The sequence below is a fragment of the Protopterus annectens genome, chromosome 2.part0 (assembly GCF_019279795.1).
Source record: "Protopterus annectens isolate FY-2018-M chromosome 2.part0, PAN1.0, whole genome shotgun sequence".
Taxonomy (NCBI): domain Eukaryota; kingdom Metazoa; phylum Chordata; order Ceratodontiformes; family Protopteridae; genus Protopterus; species Protopterus annectens.
Window position 1 is genome coordinate 783,980,147 of NC_056728.1, and position 22,163 is coordinate 784,002,309.

The following is a 22,163-nucleotide window of genomic DNA, read 5'->3' on the forward strand; positions in this document are numbered from 1 at the left end:
ACATTCACATCAGTGTTCTGGAGATGAGAGCACTCCTCCTTGCATTGCAGGCCTTTCAGGGCACCCTTCCCAGAGGTGTGATTGCAATACACATGGACAATGTCTGTTTAGTATCAAGCAACAAGCTGAGGGGAAACGCATTTGTATCCTGTTTGTGAGGAAGCCATTAGGGTTTTGCAGTTGGTGATCTCCTTAGCATTTTCTTGTAGCATGTCCCAGGGAAATCCGAAATTCTGGATGACAGTCATCAGAAGCTTTCTATTGCTTCGCAAGTGGTCCCTAAATCTGGAAGTTGCAGATTGGACTTTTCAGCATTGGGGCATTGTATGTTGCAACCTTTTTTCTCCTTGTCTAACACCAAGTGCAGCAAATATTATGCCCTTGTTCCCCATCTGGGTTAGTCACCTAGGGGCACTGTGGTTTTTGCTTTTGGCCCCCAGGGCTTCTTTATGCTTATCCCCCAGATGTTCTCTGTTTTTCACTGGTGCAGTCGTCACTTGTGGATTATCCCTGCTGGGTAGCCCTCGGCCGGCCTGAATACCAGAGTAAAGGATTTCCCTCCTGCGTTGGCTGTCCTGAGACTGTGGCTGACGTCAGGTCGGCAGCCGATGCCATTATATCAGTCTTTCTTGTTGTGAAGCCTGAAGCAGAAGCAGTTTTGCGAGTGTGTCGGTCGGCCGTTGCCAGAGTGAGAAAAGCTGCCTAAAGCCAAGTACCCCATTGGAGAACATTTTCTTGCTTTTAGCCGATGTCAGAAAAAGTCAATAATGGTCTCAGTTGCGGAAAGCAGATCCCACACCGAGACTTCCATTCTCTCTGCGTCACTTGTTTAGGCCCAGACCACAACGTCCCCGGATGTCAGTTCTGTGCCCTGTTTAATGCTAGAACCATAAGAAGAAGAGCTCAAATTGTAGCGAGGCATTTTAGTGAGTTTTTTCTCAATGAGATATGGCGTCAGTCTCTCAATCGGCTACTGACTTACCTAGAAAAAAGAAAGACAAGGATAAAGATAGGCCTCTAAAAATTAGGCTCTCTGACAACTCAGGTCAAAAGTCTGGTATTTTTCTACTCAGTGCTACAGCTGAATTCAGTGAGGTGCCTTCACAGCCTCTGACGGCAGCCGTGGAACCATCTCAGGCCTCTACTAAGACCCGTTTGGAGTCTGGTACGCTGCAGGATCCACCTCTCCCTGCTGGTATGTCACCTCATTCTCACGTGGTCTGATCCGGAGCCGCTTTGCAGGCACCTCCAACAACCGAAGCCAGACACAGACTGACGACAACACCACCGGTTAAACTCACTTTGTATAAGACTACCGACTCGCCCAAGCCTTTTGGCTTTGTCAGGTGCAGTTTCCCTTCCTCTGGCCTCTTCTGAAGTAAACCCCCCTTGGGTACTTGATACCATTCTGGATCTCACTTCTCATCCAGCAGGTCTGGATCCCCCCCACCCCCACCCAACATTCAGTCCCTCAAGTTAACCTTACAGTTCCTCCAGTTGCCTTGATGGCCATAAATCCCAAATTTTTGCCGGCTATTGCTCACAGATTGTCATCATCCAAAAGCAGTTTATTAGGAAGGTGTATTCCATTAAATAGGGAAGGTTTGTTATGTGGGCATAGTCTCAGGGCCTGGATCCTTTCTCTACCCCCTTTGGAATCTGTTTTGGATTTTCTCACCAAGTCAGTCAGGTTCCAGTTTTTCTACAACTTAAGTACAGTCGGCAGTTATATCTAACTTTCATATTTGCATGGATAATGTGCCTCTGGCTTCCCTCAAGATTTCTAAGGCATTCCTCAAAGGTGCTTTTTTTGTTACAACCCCCAGTTCAGGATCTGGTTTCTCCCTGGGATTTAGCTTTTGTATTGCAAGTTCTTGCAGGCCCTCCATTGAACCTTCAGCCAGTACTGACTTGAAGCTTGTCCTGGAAAACTTTTTTTTTTTTTTTGGTAGCAGTTACTTCAAAGAGACTTTGAGTTGCAAGCTCTTGATTCTTTACCTCCTTATTTTATGTTACATAAAGAATGGTTTCTGTTCGACAAACCCTTTCTTTCTTTTCTGCCTAAGATAGCTTCCGAGAATAACCTTAACAGTTCTGTTAATCATCTTGTGTTCTTTCCAATTTCTCAATAATGGTGAATACCTTTTGCATTGTTTGGATGTACATAAGCAACTGAAATTTTATTTGGACTGTACTAAAGCTTTCAGAAAATCCAGCCAATTATTTGCCTCTTTTCAAAATCTAGGATGGGCTTGCTTGTGTCAAAAGTGACTTTACTCAAGTGGCTGTAAGATTATATTCTGTTTGCATATTCTTTAAAAGGCAAGGCCCTTCCACTCAAGCCTAAGGGTCATTCGACAAAAGTTCTGTGCTACTTTACAGCTTTCTTTTCTGATATCAGTGGATGAAATTTGTGCAGCTGCTACTTGGTTGGGTCACCACACTTTTGTGCTGCATTGTAAGCTGCATATTCAGTCAAGATCCAGGGCTTCCATTGGCTCCACTGTGCTGCAGAGTATACTTCCTTAGTTCCCCTTCGAGGAATTTTTATGGCTGGGGACTCTGTCCCTCAAGTTGAAGCCAAACTGAGCAGACAACATGGATACAAAAGTTATGTACGATAGATCCATGTTGTCTGTCTCCGTATGGTTCAGCCTTCCCCTTCTCCTGCCCTTTTGTTGGCATGGCGAGTCTTCCCTTCTAAGATGATTGGACATTGGAGGTCATTTCTTCCTTGTATCTGGAGTCCTGTGTCCCCCTGGTTTAGGAACCTGTATTGAGATATATACACATATATGTACACACACACACACATGTGCATTATCTGTGTGTGCATATGTATGTATATATGTGTGTGTGTATATATACATATATACATATATATATATATATATATATATATATATATCTATGTGCATGTGTATGTATATATATATATATATATATATATATATATATATATATATATATATATATATATATGGGTCTACTTCAGAAGTGCGAATACCCACTTACCCAAGTCTGAAATTAATGAGACGATATCACCAAACTTGCAGAACACAGACACCACATATTACCGAAGTGTTTTACAGGGACAATGAACAGTTGGCCAACATTGGGGAATTTGCCATTTTCCCCAGTGTACTGCGATACCGGAGTTAGCATATTTAGTTGGGGGGTGTGGGAGTGTAACCCCCACCTGGTGAGTTTGATGTAATGCGTTTTGGGTTTTTTATTATGTTGGCCGACCGTTCTATTTCCCTGTAAAACACTTTGGTAATATGTAGTGTTGGTGTTTTGCATGTTCAGTGATGTCTCGTTCATTTCAAATTCCAGTAAGTGGGTATTCGCTCTTTTATAGCAGACCCATATATATAAACAGACACACACACACATGTATATATGTATATAAAATATCTATACGTACATACAATGGATATAAAAAGTTTACGCACCCCTGTTAAAATTCCAGGTTTTTTGTGATCTAAAAAAATGAAATCACAATAAATCATTTCAAAACTTTTCCCACCTTTAATGTGACCTATAACCTGTACAATTCAGTTGAAAAACAAACCAGTCTGTCAGGAAAGAAATATATATAAAAAATGAAAAACTTACAATAAGCTGGTTGCATAAGTGTGCACACACTAATACTCTGTTGAAGCACCTTTTGATTTAGTTACAGCAGTCAGTCTTCTTGGGCAGGAGTCTATCAGCATGGCACATCTTGACTTGGCAATATTTGCATACTTTTCCTTGCAAAAGTGCTTAAAATCTGTCAGATTGCAAGGGCATCTCTTGTGCACAGCCCTCTTCAGGTCACCCCACAGATTTTCTATTGGATTTAGGTCTGGGCTCTGGCTGGGCCATTCCAAAACTTTAATTTTCTTCTGGTGAAGCCATTCTTGATTTGGATGTATGCTTGGAGTCATTGTCGTGTTGAAAGGTGAAATTCCTCTTCATCTTTAGCTTTCTAGCAGACGCCTGAAGGTTTTGCACCAGAAGTGACTGGTATTTGAAACTGTTCATAATTCCCTTCGCCTTGACTAAAGCCCCAGTTCCAGCTGAAGAAAAGCAACCCCAAAGCATAATACTGCCACCACCATGCTTCACCGTGGAGATGATGATCTTTTGGTGATGCAAAGTGTTGTTTTTGCACCAAACGTACCTTTTAGAATTGTGGCCAAAAGTTCAACCTTGGTCTCCTCACACCATAACACATTTTCCCACATGCTTTTGGGAGACTTGATGTATTGTTTTTGCAAATTTTAGCAGGGCCTGAATGTTTTTCTGTGTAAGAAAAGGCTTCTATCTTGCAACCCAACCCCATAGCCCAGAGATGTGGAGAATACAGGAGATAGTTGTCACATGTAGTACACAACCAGTACTTGCCAGAAATTCCTGCAGCTCCTTCAGTGTTGCTGTAGGTCTCTTGGCAGCCTCCCTGACTAGTTTTCGTCTTGTTTTTTCATCAATTTTGGAGGGACGTCCAGTTCTTTGCAGTGTCACTGTTGTCCCATATTTTCTCCACTTTTTGATTTGTCTTTACTGTGTTTCGTGGTATATCCGGTGCTGTGAAAATTATTTCGTACCCTTCTCCTGACTGATACCTTTCAATAAAGAGATCCCTTTGATGCTTTGTAAGCTCTCTGCAAACCATGGATTTTGCTGTAGCAGGCAACTGAGTAAATGTCAGGAAAATCTTACTAGGACAGCTGAACTTTATTTGGGGTTAATCAGTCTCTTGAACTGATGGCAGGTGTGTACCCAAGAAGACTGAATGGTGTAATTAAAATCAAAAGGTGCTTCAACAAAGTATTAGTTTAAGGGTGTGCACACTTGTGCAACCAGCTTATTGTACATTTTTTATTTTTTAGTTTTTCAATTGAATTGCAAAGGTTATATGTCACATTAAAGGTGAGAAAAGTATTGAAATGATTTATTGTGGTCTCATTTTTTTTTATATCACAAAACCTGGCTTTTTATGTGTGTGTGTGTGTATATATATATATATATATATATATATATATATATATATATATATATATATATATATATATATATATATATATATACATACTTATGTATACATATGTGTACACATAGATGTGTATGTCATGGTTTCATCATGGGGCAAACTTAATCTGAGGATTCGGGTGAAGAACCGGGAGTTGTGGTTAAGGGACATGGGGCCAAGGGGGTTGTAGACTTTGGAATTGACCGGTGCCTTATCCAAGTAGGATCTGAAGACCCACAGGTTGAACCAGATGGAGTCAGACAACACAGCTTTCTCATTGTGGTAAGTACATAACTTATTTTCTCCAGGTTTATTTAAACTTTCGTTTTGATTTCTGTCAAAGTATCCAGAAGGCTATCTGGAAGCCATGGCCAATAAAGAAAAAAAAGACAAGATCAAAAGACCAGTAAAACCAGAGCAAGACAATCATAGCAATGGGAGCCAGAAGAGATCAAGAGAAGATGGTAGGTAATGTGCTTCTATATGAATGTATAATTTAAAATGTAAAGCAGATGCACACTGAACTATAATTAGTGCATACATTATTTAAGAATTGTCTGTAGTACAAAAATAGTGATTAATACTTTTTAATTTCTGATTCTCAGTCATGTTTTTGCTATATGCTTCTTGTGTAACCATGCCTAGGGACACCCTTTCATTGCTGGGTGTGAGAGTTGTGTAGCAGGGTACTGGAAATATTCATTTATTGCATTTGTTTACCTGGATAATCCCGATTGGGCAGAAGGCTCCCCCCCCCCCCCCTTAACCGAGGCCCAGGAAGAAAAGCTCTGGAAAAATTACAACATTACGTAAGGAACATAGTAAAGAGAGGTATATAAATAATAAATAATACAAAAATTAAACAGAAAGTTTGATAGCAGTAGCATTATGTAACTTATTTGGAAATGAACTTAACAGAAAGAGAAAAAAGGAGGAATGGAGAGTTAGTATTAAAAGGTGAGAGAGAATGTTTTAGGGTATGTAGAAGGAAGAAGGTGGAGTGGTACAGGTCAAACTCCTATTACTAAGTGCATTACTTTTATTATAACCAGGTGATGGAAGAGTCCAATACCCCCTACAGTACTAGTGATCATAGCACTGATAAATGCCTTGTAGAGGAGAAGTACAGAGGAGCAAACAGGTGTCACAAAAATGGGCCCTTTTAGGGTTTTGAGGAACAAGCTTTGTACCTCACCCTCCAGATTTTTTAAAGAATGATGCATACCTGTTGAGATATTGACAAGCGCGACTCCAGTGATTGAAACCTTTTTCTCCCCCTTTTTATTTTAGTTTTCAGAATACTCAAGAGGGCAAGTAATAGACTGTCACTGTGGAAGTTGATTAGTTGCTAGCGTAGTCCTGTTGTATCATATACCTAGTTTTGCTTGCTGGCCATTTTGCAGAATGTTAAGTGTTGATTTCTGACTACTTGCTCAGATTATAATGTTGATTTTTGCATGATTTCTGACTACTTGGTGAGATTGTTATGTTGATTTTCAGTGACTATTAAAGTTGTATATTCTTTATCCCTGTGAGAAACTAGACATGGGTCTTGTGACCTGACGTTCTGTGAATCTGTGTACCCCATACCCCAAAGAAAAGCTGTTCCTGTTTAGTAGTTTGACATCTGAAGTCAAAGCTTCTAGCGCTGTCAAACACGTGAGCTGCTAACTGAGCTTGGGCCTCCTGGGCAGTTGTCAGGGCTTTATCTTTATGTGCCATCAGTGTTGGAAAATGTCTTTCATTAGAGCAGTTTAGTTTACTGAAGAATTTCACATCTATCATAATGAAAGCTGGATACAGCTGCTAAATGGGACTTGTAGTTAAAATGATTCAGATGCAAGCCTGGCAAAAACTGTGGTGGTTCATGAACTTTTGGAGATGGCTGTTTAAGGAATAAGAGAGTTTAACTTTTACTTAGGTGAATGGTGCTTTAAATTTCAAAGAAGCCTGCTTGAAATGTTTTGATCTGCATTGGAGTGGAAAGGTTGAAATTCCTGGTCATGTAGTAGAAGAGAAGGAATTACTCAGCAAACTTAAGAGCAGAGTTGTTTTGAAATGATGTTGATATGTATTGGCCTCCAAGGTAAAGAGGTGCATTACTATAGCACCCGTATGAACAGGTGTTACCTTGGCCTTTTGGCAGTAGCATGAGACATGCCTTTCTTTTGATGGTCTGAGGAATTGTACTTTGCAGTAAAAGGAGAGGAAATGCGTAGGAAAGATCTTCCAGAGAAGTAACTGAAAGGCCAGGGTCTAACCCTCCTCCTGAGGGCAGAACCAAAGAAAATATCTGATGTTGAACTAACACATTCAGTCCTGGAACTCTGCAGGAATAGAAGGTATAATTTGTTGTCTCTTGCTTAACTGTTCAAGTTAGCTGCCAAGGTGTGTTGTATAATCGTAATGTAAATTGCAGTGAGACTTAACTGTACTACTACTCAATCCTTTGCACATGGCCTCCCAGTAGAATTAAGAGTTTGATGGCCAGCAGCCTTTTCAAAAGTTCTTTAAGAAGTTTCTACAGGTGGGGCTATAACTGCCCTAATCTGTAAGACATTGATGTAGAAATGAGGCTTCTGGGAGCCTTTGACATAATGCTTTGTGAACCTTGCAGTGATTTCTAAACTCTAGAATGAAGGCATTAGTAGATGTTCTTCATGTTTCACTGTTGCAGTCATCACATTTGGGGTATCCTGCCAGGGGTAGCCCTCAGTCGGCCCAAATACCAGAGGCTTAGTATTACTGCATCGGTTGCAGTCGCTCCAGGACTGAAGTCAGGTCGTCAGAGGTGTAAAAACAGGCAGTCAACGCCATTATATCAGTCTTTTTTGCCGAGGAGCCCGAAGCAGTTTGCAAAAGTGCCAGTCGGCCACTACCTGAGTGTTTGTTTCTGAATTTAAGTTGAAGTCTTCTAAAGGTAAGTACTCCATTGGGGATCCTTTTTTCTTGCTCTAACCGATGTCAGAAAAAGTTAACAATTGTCTCACCTGTGGAAAACAAGTACCACACCGAGACTTCCATTCTTACTGCATCACCTGTTTAGGCCCAGACCATGACGTCCCCCACTGTCGCATTTGTGCTTTGTTCAGTGGTAGAACTATACATCATCGGGCCATTATTGTAGCTAGATATTTTTGCAGTCAGTCCTCCAATTCCGATATGGCTTCGGTAAGCCATCCGAGTACTGATTTTTCCGAAAAAAACGTAACGATAAAGACAGAGACAGACTGCACAGATCCAAAATTACTGACGACGCTTCTGTTAAGCTAGTCGTCAGTTCTCTGGTCCTCAGTGAGGCGCTTTCGCAGCCACTGATGCCCGCTTCTGTGGATTCGCAGGCTGCTACCGAGACCCTTTTGGAGTCCGGTATGCCACGAGACTCTTCGACTAAGAATCCTGTGGATGTCTCTACCTTGGATGGGTCCGGAGCCACTGAGCAGGCACCGGCTTCCGAGGAAGTACTTCGCACTGCCGCTACTCGACGCAGACCGAGGATTTCTTTCGTGTTTTCAGTTCTTTCGAAAATTACCGAGTTTCTAAAGCCCAGGGTACGAACCACACCCAAAAAACTGATGACCCAAGCTCAGGCACCTGCTTCTCTGCCTCAGCCCCAAATGCTTAAAATGGTGGAAGACCGTATAATGCTTATTAGGGGAAGCCAGCCTACCCCTTCCAAAAGAAAGAGACTTGTCCCCAGTAGTTTTATCTGAACAGGAGTCCGATGCCTCTGAATATGAAGATATGCAACCTCTCTCTGAGGATTCTGGTGCAGAGGAATCCATCCCCTTCAGCCTCTCCACCCGAGGACTTTTCCTTTGGGGAAACCCTACATACTTTAAGGGAGCATTTCCAGTGGGAATTTCAGGACTATCCTCAGTCAAAAAAGAGACTCCGGGAATTCTTAGATCTACCACAGCACAGACCTTTGGCCATTCCACCTGTCTTGGTTGTTGTTGGATGATGTTTTCAATTAATCCAGTTTGACTCCTGACACCCTCCCTCCTGCACCCAGAAAACCTGACTGGTATCAGAGTACCTGACTCTCACAAATTTCTTTTCAAAAATCCTACTGCTAACCCCGAGGTCACCTCTCAAGGACCGAAAGGAATCAAAGCAACTTCAGCTAAGAATCCCACCCCCTCTGATAGGGATTCCCGAGCATTAGACAGATGGGGTAAAAAAGTATACACCTCTGCTACTCTTGCCATGAGAGCATTAAATTGTCAGTTCCACATGCTGAAATATCAGCAACATACCATGGAACTTCTCAAACAAAAAATATATTCTTTTCCTGCTTGTACAGAAAATAGAGTTAAAGAATTAATGCATTCTACAAGTCAAGTAACTAAGCACACCTTAGTGTGGTTTTGACGCCCCAGAAGCATCTTGCAGAGCAACAGTCACTGGTTCTGTCCTTAGAAGGCATGCTTGGCTTAAGGAATAGAACTTGCCAGATCATGTCAAATCCTAATTATTGGACGCACCCTTGAACAAATACAACTTATTTGGCACCAAGTTAGAAGAGGTCTTAAAAAAGTTGGAAGAAAAAGCTAAATCTATGCAGGCAGTTAGACTTTTTGCAGGTCCAGCCACTGAGGTTCAGTAGACATTGCCCCTCCAAGCATTGGTCCTTTCCCTGCCACTCCAGGCCAGCTCAATCCAGACTCAGGGGAAGCAGACCCCACCAGACAACAGCCCCAGGGAATGCAGAGGTCTAAGCAGTGGAGTTCCTCCTCTTCAAAACTAGGAGTGCAAAGCCACCCCATATGGTAAGAACTCACAATGACTTTACACTTCCACCCCCTCCCTCTGCCCACCTGCTCTTGCCCCTAGGAGGAAAACTCTCCTTCCATGCAAGCATCTGGGCCACCATTACCAACGACCACTGGGTCCTCAACATAGTGTCCCAGGGATACAAATTTTATTTCCACACACTGCCAACCCCATAAGTGTTCCCATATCTTCCGCCAAACCAGTGGGCAGAGGCCAAAAAACCAAGTGCTTTCCCTGCTCTCCATGAGGATGGTCTGTAGAACATGTTCCTGCAGAACAAATAAGCCACGGTTTCTACTCCAGACTCTTATTGGCACCCAGAAAAGAGGGCACATGGTGCCCTATCCTCGATCTGTCCATTCTAAACACCTTTCTGGTGATACCAAAATTCAAAATGCTCACCCTTCAGCAACTTCTACCTATGCTTTCCAGGAATGCTTGGTTAGCCACCCTAAATCTGAAAGAGGCCTACCTACAGATCCCTATCAGGGAATTATGCAGGAAATACCTATGTTTCAGGGCAGGATGCATGCACTTTCAGTTCTCTGTGCTTCCCTTTGGCTTATCTACTGCTCCCAGGGTATTCACAAAATGTCTGGCTCCAGCTGTTGCTTTTTGCAGACAGAGATATTCAAATTTACCCATACTTACGACTGCTTGATTCTGGCAGACAATAAACCACTCCACACCAGGAAGTGTGGAGTGGTTTATTATCATGATTTGTGTTTTAGTTCTGTTTTTTTCTGATTCAGGCAGACTACAGCACATCACCTTTGTAAAAGACCTACTGACTCCCTGGGATATACTGTCAACAAAAAGAAATCAAAACTAGTCCCCACACAAAAAAATTGTATTCCTGGGAGCAAGCCTGGACACAGCATCCCAGATGGCATTCCTTACTCCATTAAAACAAGCCTAGCTGACAGGCTACTTCTCTCAGCTAGACACCAGAACCCAGTTATCCGCAAGGAAAATCCTGCAGGCTCTAGCGTTCATGGCCTCCTGCATTCTACTCATTCCATATGCCAGATGCCAGACTGCATATGAGGAAATTACAATGGTACGTAAAAAGCCTTTGGTGTCAGCACTCTCAAGACCTGGAAACTCTTATACCACTGATACCTTGTCTGAGGAAAGATTTTCTTTGGTGGGCAGCAGCATGCAACCACAACAAGGGACTTCCCATCTCACAACCCCACGCCGCCCAGACCCTCACTACAGATGCATCAGATTATGCCTGGGGTGCTCACCTGGACGGCAGGTGCATTCAGGGCCAATGGAGCCCAAATCAAATACATCTGCACATCAACCAAAAAGCGATGCTAGCTGTTCAGCACTCCCTGACAGCTTTCAGACCCCCTACTCTCCCTGGGGTCTCTACAGATCAAAACAGACAACACCACAGTGATGTTGGCACATCAACAACCAGGGAGGGACCCACCCTTATCCTCTTTGCAGACTCGCCATGGCCCTTTGGCACATAGCCTCAGCCATGCAACTACACCTGCTAGCACAATACCTGCCAGGCTCCCTAAACACTCTGACAGACAACTTAAGCAGAAACCTGCTAGACCCACACGAGTGGCAGCTAGACCACAGAACCTTCACCCTTGTAACCAAGAAGTGGGGCATCCCGAAGGTCGACCTTTTTGCCTGCCACTCCAGTCATCAGCTCAGCAAATTCTGCACCAGGGAATCGCACAGCAAGGCCTGGAAAGTGGATGCTTTATCCTTTCAGTGGGTAAACCTCTTGGTCTATGCATTTTCCCCTCTACCACTCATTTCAAGGGTACTGCTCAAAATAAGGGAGGAAAAGCCAAGGGCAGTCCTGATTGCCCCAGACTGGCCATGCCAGCACTGGTACCCACTGCTGCGCAGACTGTCACCCCTGCCACCATGGCACCTACCTCAGATCCCAATACTCCTGACCTAGAGAAATGGAGAATTCATGCATCCCCAATTGCAAACCCTCAGCCTGGCAGCCTGGCTTATTCCCTGACTTCTCCTCAAGCTGCCAGCCTAAGCAAACAATTTCTAGATGTTATACTTGAGGCCAGACGCCCCAGCACCAGAAAATCCTATGCTGACAAGTGGAAAAGGTTTTGCACCTGGATCCAGGCTAAGGGAGTCGGAACGGCACAGCACTCCCTACCTCTCATCTTGGATTATCTGGCAGACCTACTACATAGGGGGTCTATCCTACTCTTCTATTAAAATTCATGCCTCAGCCATCACTGCTCATTTCAGCACAGAGCCACCTCTCTTCTCACACCCTCTCATCAAACAGTTCCTAAGTGGGGCTAACAACTTAAAGCCACCCAGAAAAGCTTCTACCCCAGCTTGGGATCTTAACTTTGTGCTGGGAAATCTAACCCTACCCCCTTCGAGCCTGCAGAGTTAAAATTTCTCTCTTGGAAGACAGCCTTGCTTCTGGCCATCACTTCAGGTAGAAGAGTATCAGAGTTGCAGGCACTTATGACAGTTGAGCCCTTCATCATTTTCCTTGCTGACAGGGTCTCCCTCAGGACTTAACCCATCCTTCATGCCTAAAGTGGTGTCCAGTGTGGCTCTCAGCCAATCCATTTATTTACCCACCTTTTTCCCTAACCCACAAAACAAGGGGGAAAGGTTTCTTTAATCTCTAGATGTGCACAGACAGCTCAGATTCTGTCTGGACAGGATCAGATCTTTTAGAAAAACTGATTAGTTGCTAGTCAGCTTCGCTGTATGGGCACAGGGCAAGGCTATTTCCAAACAAGCAGTCTCCAAATGGATAGCACACTGCATCTATTTCTGCTACAAACAGCACAGGAAACTAACCCCAAAGGGGGTCAGGACATATTCCACCAGAGCAACCTCCACCTCTGCAGCTTTTCTCAGAGGTGTTCCCACCAGGGACATCCTGGAGGCTGCAACATGGACATCTGTTCATACCTTCACCATACCTTCACCAAGCATTACCACCTGCCTATCTTCTCCATATTCAGGGCAGGCTTTGCCACCACAGTCTTGCTGGGCATACTAGCCAGCCCCCAGTCTTTCTGACTACCTCCACCCTTTTCTTCATCTTTGGGAATCAACCCAAATGGGATGACGGCATCAGTGAAACACGAAGAACATAGTACAGTTGTGTACACTTACCATAAATGTAGATGTTCGAGTGTATTCACTGTTGCAGTCCTGGTTTCCCTCCCTCCATCCCCCTTCTGCTCTCTCTACTCGCAAGGAAATTTTGGTATTTACTTTCTACTGGTGGTGTTCTTCCACCATAACCTAGCTCCATATTGGGGGCTCCTGACAAGGCAAGAAGAACTGATGTAATGGCGTCGATTGCCTGTTTTTATACCTCTTACGACCTGACGTCAGTCCTGGAGTGACAACAACCGGCACAGAAATACTAAGCCTCTGGTATTCGGGCCGACTGAGGGCTACCCCTGGCAGGATAACCCAAATGTGATGACTGCAACAGTGAATACATTCGAACATCTACATTTATGATGTGTACACAACTGTGTTTTCCCCTAACAGCTATTGTTTGTATAGGAAAAGTCTGTCCTAGATTAGGTTTCTCTGATGTATTTAGTGCTTCAAGGAGTCCTGAATAGTTTAGAACTCAGAAGTATTTCTCATAGCTTTGTTAGTGCAATGTTTAGGTAGTGCCCAATGGCATACCTTGTTTTTCTCTTTAAGAGAGCAAATTGACTGAAAAGTTGAAGTTTTGACTGTCATTTGATTTGTCTCTGAGCTCTGGGCCTGATGTCCCCTGCAAACTTTAGAAACAGATCAAACATGTATTGGCCTTTGATCTTGTTTGCACTATCTATACTAGTTTGATTACTTAATTCTGGAGCAATAGTGATGGCAGATGGGTCTACTTGAGATGGACATCTGTGCAATGGGTTAGAAAAAGAAGTGTTAATGAGCAGCCAGGATTGTACTTTATCCATATATCTTTAGTAATGTGGAGCCAGGAAGGCCTTTGAGGGGATTTTTTTCCACATTTCACTTCCTCGAAATTATTATGTAGAAAAAGAGCAAAAGCATCAAACCTGTATTCAATAGAACACTTCAGTAATGAAGAAAATAATCATTAGGAGTCTTAACATCTTAACATTTCTTTACACAAAATGATTTTTAGCAAATCTTGTATGTAGTTAAACCTCAAGGTTTGTAGCAATGTGAGAAACAATTGCTTCATCATCACCATCAACACCCTTTTTCTCATTTTCTACATGAGGTCGGGGTGTCATGTTAACATTCACCATCTCTCTAGACTCAGAGCTACAGTCCTGCCTTCTTCGACACTCATGCCTTACTGTCTCAGATCTTCTCTTACACAATCCATCCACCTCTTTGCTGGACACCCTCGTTTACTCTTACCTTCTGTCTGTCCCAAATGTTGTTCACCAGATTGTCTTCTGCCTTTTCTCCACATATGCCCAAACCACTGTAGTCTGTTATCTTTGTTTTTTTTCTGCAGTTGGAGCTACTTTGGCTTCTGCTGTTGTCCTCATTTCTTCATCTCTCCCACAGTGTGCATCCTGCTACCCATTTCAGGCACTTCATTTCCATCACCTCTAGCTTCCTCATCTGCTTTTCCTTTACTGCTCAAGTTTCTGTACCACACAGTAGTACTGGTCGCACCACTGTTTTGTACACCTCAATTTTCAACTTTTTTGGCATTCTTCTGTCATACCATGTACTTGACACTGAATGCCAGTTACATGCAGCCCCTCCAATTTTAGCTTTGATCTCGTCATTTTCTCCTCAACCACCCCTCCCAGACACTTGAAGCTGTAAACCTTTTCCACCATCATCCCTTCTATGTCAGTTATTTCCCCATTTGCTGCCATTACCACTGACTTATCTGTACTCAGTTTCTTCCCATGTGCCTTCAGTCTTGGATTCCATTCCCCTACCCTTTGCTCTGAAGTTCTCGCTCAGTCTGTCTGTAATGCTAAATCATCCGCATACAGCAACTTTTTGTTGATCTGTCCCCTCAAACATGTTTGGTAATGTAATCTATCACCAGTATGAGTAGTGGGCTCAGAGGCACACTCACTCCCGCTGGGAACCCTGCTGTGAGACCGAACAGTGTTCGTAATTAAGTCATTGAGGCCGTGTATATAACTTGCACAAATTCTACCACTTTTTTTGGGACTACAAACCATGACAGGACTGCCCAAATCAGCTTTCTTGGAACCTTGTTTGCTTTCTCCGGGTCTAGGAATGCTCAGTTGGACTCTTTCCTTATCTTCTCAATTGTCGGTGTCACTGCAAAAAACAACTGCATGCAGTGATAAAAAAAAAAAAAAAAATTTGTGCATTACAGGGTAGGTGTTTTCAAATGCTTAGTCTTGAAGAAATTAGAGGGAAAGTGAATAACATAAATATGTTTAGAGTTTTGTGGCATACACAGCTGTATATGAAATATGTACAGTTCTCTGTGAATTATATAATAAAGGTCTTGCTAACGTGACAGTTTTACAGGCTAATTAAGCTGCACTGACATATGCTTAAAATAATTGTACCAGGAATTCTGAATGTAATATTTAGTTAAATATCCAATAAGTTACACTTGTATTTTTCTAAAAATGTTGCTTAGTTACATATAATAATTTAAGAATTATGCTAACTTGAAAGAAGGTCCTTATAGATGGCTGATAAGCATACACACGCAACACACACACTCATTTGCTAAAGCATATGCAGGAAGGTTTGGAAAATCTGGCAATCAAGTTAGCTCATAGGAAATCTACACTTCTGTAGTTAATACAAACTACTAGAATGATTGTCAGGGAAAAAAAGTGGTGGATGTTCATGTTTCACTGTTGCAGTCATCACATTTGGGTTATCTGCTTGCAGTAGCCCTCAGTCGGCCTGATTATCAAAGTCTTGGGTCCTGCGTCAGTTGCTGTCTTATCTTCCATGACGTCAGGTAGTCAGGGGTATAAAGCATGCAGCCGACGCCATTACATCAGTCTTTCTTGCCATGTGGTGCCTGAAGCAGAAGCAGTTCGCAAGTGCCGGTCGTCCGACTCATGACATTTTCGTTTTCGAGTTTCAGAACCAAAGTCTTTAACTAAAGCTAAGTACCCCGTTGGGGAAACTTTTTCTACTCTAAACCGATGTCAGTAAAAGTCAGTAATTGTATTTCTTGTGGAAACCAAATACCTCATAAAGATTTTCATTCATACTGTATTCCTTGCCTAAGCCCTGACCACAACATACCTCGCTGTCGGTTTTGTGCCTTATTTAAACAACGAACTATTTGTCGTCTGTATATTTACGCTTCTAAATATTTTGGTACTCAGTTCAATTATCCAGATATGTCTTCAGTAAGCCATCCAACTACCCACATTCCGAAAAAACGCAAAGATAAAGACAGAGACAGGCTGCTAATGTCTAACGCTGCTGACGATGCTTCTCCTAAGCTAGTTGCCAGTTCGCTGGTACTCAGTGAGGCGCTTTCGCAGCCCCTGATACCCGCTACTTCAGATTCGTAGGCCTCTACTGAGATCCATTTGGAGTCTGGTATGCCGTGAGATGCTTAAACTCTGGAACCTGCAGATGTCTCTACCTTGGGTGGGTCCGAAGCCGCTGTACAGGCCCTGGCTTCTGAGGGTTTATTCAGGCCTACTGACTTGCATATTAAACAGACGCCATCTTCTTTTTCAAGACCTAAAACTCGAACCATGCCTAGAAAACCGACGCCCAGACTGCATGGTCAGGCCTCTATGCCTAAAAAACAAATGATAAGAATGTCTGAAGACCTTATTACTTTAATCAGGGGAAGCCAACCTTCTCTCTCTTAAGAGACCTAGGACTGAATTTGCTTGTGATACTTATGATCAAAATTCTGAAATTTCTGTTTCCTCTGATGACCAGGATTTACCCTTATCTACCTATGAGGATTCTGATGCAGAGGACTCTATTTTTTATTTTTATTTTATTTTACATTTGTTGACCGGGCTAGTCTGGCTGGATACATGTCCATTTTCAGCAGAGGCCCGAGGAGAAAAGCTCCACTAATATACTAGTATCTTACAATACACAAAAATATACAAAACATGTAAGCAAATAAAGGAACAATTATAATGTAGTATAGTACAATGCAGAGGCAGTTTAACATGAAATAACAATAGTGAGGAATCATTATCCCATAATATTTGCTAGAGTAAGACTGCTAAAAACGAAGAAAAGAGAAAATAGAGACCTATGGAGAGTCTATAAATATTTACACCATTAACAAATTAGTATAACACATGTTGTGGCAGGGTACTAGTATTAGGATAGAGATTTGCACAGAAGTGATCAGCATCTAGGTTAGATAATAGGAGAGATGACAAGTTGCAGTGATATAACATGTATAAGGAGAATAAGTAGTCTAGGACAAATTAATATGCAGGTGGGTAGCTAGGTGCACTACACTGGAGGGATAAAAGTAGTGATAGAGGCAAGTAGGAGTGAATGGAGGGGACTGGAGAGAGGGAGGGAATTATTTGCTGAGCTCAGTCAGGATTAGAGCATGGGCATAGCCAGTGGGATTGCAAATAGTTTCTTAGTTGTTTTTTGAAAAGGTGAGATGAGCCTAAAGTGGTCAGTTCTATGGGAAGTTTATTACAATATGATCCAACAGTATTGGCAAATAAGGAGTCACCTGCTTTATTGTGAGATTTGAGAGTAGCTACTAGAAGTTTGCTGGCTGAGCGAAGGGAAGTAAGATTTTTATATGGGGCAATGAGGTTAAGTATGGGTGTATTAGAGCGGTAATGGAGAATTTTATAAGTGATGACTAATTGATGTAGGAGAATTAGATTCTGAAGTTCAAGCCAGTTAAGATTTTTGAGATTAAGACAATGGTGAGTACGGAATGGGGAACCTGTGGCAAACCTGGCAATACTATGGTAGACTGTGGCAAGTTTCTGAAGGTTAGCTTTAGAAATGTTGATAAATGATGGAGAGGCATACAATAGTGTAGAGATGAGATGAGTTTGGGCAAGAGACACTCTGGTAGTAGCAGTAAGAAAGGGCTTAAGTCTATAGAGGGCACCTATCTTTTTATTAACAGCCTTGATGGTTAGATCAATGTGGCAGTCCAAGTTTAGTTGATGGTCTATAGTAACGCCTAGTAGTTTAGTGGAACAGTCAGGTTTAATGATAGTGCCATTGCCAGACACAATGGAAAATGAGATTGGGGCAGATTTAAGGGTTGGGGTGAAGAGTAGTAATTTGTTTTTTTTTGGGATTAAGGAGGAGACAGATATGTTGGAACCATTTTTCTGCTGCCGTAAAGACTTTTTGGGTAGAAGATTGGAGTTCATCTGGAGATAAAGCAGAACAGATGAGAGTTGAATCATCAGCATACTAAATACAAGTGGATGTCGGGAGTGAAGTAGACAGGTTATTTATAAATATGGAGAAGAGGAGGGGACCTAAGATGGATCCTTGTGGAACACCGATAGTGACTGGGAGCTGAGAGGATATATGACTGTCCCAGAGAACTGCTTGTTTTCTATCTTTCAAATAAGAGTCAAACCACTGTAATGCCAAAGAGTCAAGTGAGAGGGATTTTAAAGTATCTAGTAGAAGTTGATGGTTGACCATATCAAAGGCTTTTGAGAGGTCCAGGAATAAGGCAGAGGAGAAAAGGTTGTTATTGCGATTTTTGTTGATCATGTCTGTGAAGGAGAGAAGGGCAGTGGAAGTACTATGGTAGGGCCTAAAACCATGTTGGGAGTCTACGAGTAAGTTATTTTGCAAGAGATGATCTAAGAGTTGATGGTGTATACAACATTCCATAATTTTAGATAGTTGAGATAGTAGGGCTATAGGCCGGAAATTGGAAAGTTCATTAGAGTTACCTCCTTTATGGAGAGGAATGATATGGGAGACTTTCCAGCAGGATGGGATAGTAGATTCGGTTATTGTTCTGTTAATTAAGATGGAGACTGGGTAAGCTAGTTCTGCTGCTGCTAGTTGCAGATATTCAGCTGGTAGTTTGTCGGCTGAAGGGGAGCAAGGTTTAAGTTTAGAGAGTAACTTACATATGTGGGTTGTGGAGACTGCACTAAATTTTAGAGTGGGGGTGTTATTTTGAGGAGAATTCTTCTGAAGGGAAGGGGGGGGTCATGGTGTTTGCTAGAGAGGCGACTGTTTCAGAGAAGAAGTTGTTGAAAGCATTGGCTATTATATTGGGTGGGGTCTGAGCTAAGATAGCTGGTGTGGGCGTTTTGGTATTCCCTGGATGGAGCAGTTTATTGATTCCTGACCAGAATTTTTTGGGGTTGTGATTTTGGTTTTGTTGATATTGAAGGTAATAATTTTTTTTATCAAGATAGGTGAGTTTTTTGTAGTATTTCTAAGGTGTTTGAAGTTTTGATGGTCAGTTGGGTTTTTAGTGGTTCTCCATTTTGTCCATAGTTTATTTCTAGCTAGCATTGTTTGTTTGGTTTTTTTTGGAAAGCCAGGGGGCAGCTTTGGAGCCTATTCTGATTAATCGGGAAGGGGCATGATGCTGGAGGATTTGTAGGAAAGTGTTATTGAAGTGGGTAACTGCTTCGTCAAGTGGGAGGTGTTTTAGAGTTGACCAGTTATATTCTTTGAGTTCATTAAGGAAAGAAGACAGGTTAAAGTTTGTTTTGTTACGTACAGTACGATAAGTAGCCTGTTTGAGAGTTATTTTTTTGTTTAGTGATGTAGGTGAGGAGATGGTCGCTGATATTGTCTGGGAGTATTCCAGTTTTATAAGAGAGGGGATTGTTGTTGATCAATATCCAGTCCAGGCTGGCTTGTTTATTGGTTGATTTGTGTATTCTAGTAGGGGAGTTTATGGTTTGTTGAAAGTTAAAGAGATTAAGGTGAATGGTAGGTTTGGGAGAGATGCAGGAGTTCCAATCAATATTAAAGTCTCCTAAGATTATGGTTTCTTGAGGAAAGCTACAGGAGATCCAGCTAAGAATATTTTCAAGTGTGTTTATGTTATTGCCTGGAGGGATGTAGGAGCATATTATATAAATGGCTTTGTTCTTATTTACTTGGAGTTTACTACAGAGTATTTCAGCACTGGCTGGGGAGGGAGGCAGGGAGTCAATTAAGGCCACCTGCAGTTGGGATTTGTATAGTAAGTCCACTCCCCCACCCTTTTTATTAAGACAATCTTGTCTTAAGGTGCTATAGCCAGGAGGAGTGATTTCATTGTCTCTGGTACCTGGTTTAAGCCATGTTTCAGTGAGACAGAGTATATCAAAGGCATAGAAGTCAATTAAAGCATGGAGTTGTGTGATTTTATTGCTGATGCTACGAATATTTAGGTGTGCTATAGAAAGGGAGTTAGTAGAGAAAGGTGAACTGAAGTTGTTAGTAGTTTGGTTAGAAGGGGTGTGGCTGAGAGGATTATTGGGGCCAGGGTTGGGGTGGATGTCCCCGTGTAACAGTAAAAGTGTTTGTGGGATTGGAAATATCTTTGAGTTTTTGGAGGGTATTAGATAAAACCGTCTAGTGGTTTGAAACCTGTTATGGTGTAATTTGTGAAAGAGAGGGGGAAGGTAGGGACAGGGATGATAGGTTATTAGTATATGTTTATTCAGCTAGAGGAAGGATAGAGGTTGTGTGTTTAGCTAAATTAGGAGATCTGCTAAGGGTAAGATATTCGTAGGAAGTAAGAGTGTAGTATAAAAGAAGGATGTTAAGGAGTAGCAGTAAATAAAGTAGTTTAAGGCTTAGAGGCATGTTTTTAGTGAGGTGAGGTTAGCAAGGTTGGGAAATAGGAGGATTAGGATGGTGGAGAGTGGGGTGTGGCAGTTAGGAGTATGGAGTGTGGGGTGTGGCGGTAAGACAGGAGTATAGAGTTAATAAGTGTGAGTGGGGTAGGAAATGAGATAGGATGTGAGTAAATTGGAGTTGTGGCAGAGGAAGTATAAGGGTAGGGCCCCTGGGGGTGGGTGGAAATTGGGGGTAGGGAGGGGAGCGGAGCGAACGGAGCAGGTGGAACCAGTGAGGGGACCAATGGCAGTAAAAACAATCAGAGAAGAAGAGAGAAACACTGTATATGGTGCAGGGTAGGAGTAAACGAATAGGGTAAAGTGCTGGGAGGAAATATGGAGGGTTTGGGGAGATAAAATAATTGTCTGGTAGCTAAGTGAGGTAGCAGAGTAGGGTGCAGTAGATTAAAATAGAGGGGTTAAGACAAAGGGGATAGCAGGAAGTGGAGTTCTACTGTGAGGATAAGGGAAATAATGTGTTTTCTAATAAACAGGGCGCCACCTAGTGGCCATGTCCAGGAATAACGAGAGACAGAGTAAGCAGAGAGTTCACCAAAGTGATGTGTCTAGGTTGGGGGGAGAGTAGCCTCAAGGACAGAGATGAAGAAAGGAGGGTAAGAGAGGGTTACTTAACTGCTACTGGAGGGGGGGGGTAGGCTGCTGGTTAACTTGGGAGGGAAGTCAAATAACCTGGTGAATAAAGTTAAAAAATACAATAGTAGGACATACTATCCAAAAAGGTCTACTCAGGGTAGACAGTCCTAGTGGGGAGGACGGATAAATCCTACTCAGGATTGTGTTCCTTAATATGGATTCCACAGGGCTTCTTTAGCAAGGGTAAAGACAGGAACTCAGGTGTGCACGGCTGGTAACGTATAAGGAAGGGAGAGAAAATAAAATAAGTACATTCAGCAGTCAAGGATGCAGGTAACAGATAACCACAACTTGTACCCAAGATTCTAACAAGGTCAGTACAGAGATTCACCCTTTCCCACAGTGTAAACAGGCTTATCAGAGGGAGAGTAAACACAAAGTATGGTCATACAGTCAGACTATAGATATATACAAGAATGTCTGTTAAAGCTAACGAAATAAACCCCATATATGCAACTAATTTAACATTTATGCCCTATCAATTAAGTAACAGTAGTTTTAACAGCAGCACCAAGAAGTTACAGTTGTTAGAGAATTAGGCAAATAGCAACATCCACATACTATCATCTACAATACAAAGATTATAAGGATTCCGAGAGAATCCACCCTTAGAAATACTGTTGCCTCATATTATCAGTCCATAAACACTTTCACTTTGGACGTAGGGGCAATACGGGTGCTACTAAAGCTTTACTGGTATTATCTAATAAGCATGAATGAAACAGTGTACAAACAGTTAATCAGCTTCGTTTCGTTAGCATAATTATTATCTACAAATGCTACAACCAGCCTTAGAATACAAGTACTGTGTAGTTGGGGACCACGTGGACGCTAGGATGAGGCGTTATGTACACAGCTTGAAAAAGGTTAATGCTGTAACAAGCGGAGTAATAAGCACAAACCGCTATAGTTGCTGCCTGATGAAGTGATGAATTACAAGCGTAAATGCTGTA

The 22,163-nt window shown here is 42.3% G+C and overlaps 1 protein-coding gene across 1 annotated transcript in view; it reads left to right on the forward strand.

The window, feature by feature from the left end:
- UHRF2 (ubiquitin like with PHD and ring finger domains 2) overlaps window positions 1–22,163 on the forward strand; it is a gene marked incomplete in the record, with an annotated part of 1,200,358 nt that overhangs the window by 961,107 nt on the left and 217,088 nt on the right. Inside the window, 1 exon segment of the mRNA XM_044061084.1 lies at window positions 5,361–5,481. Within this exon segment, the coding sequence (XP_043917019.1) occupies window positions 5,361–5,481 (121 nt within the window).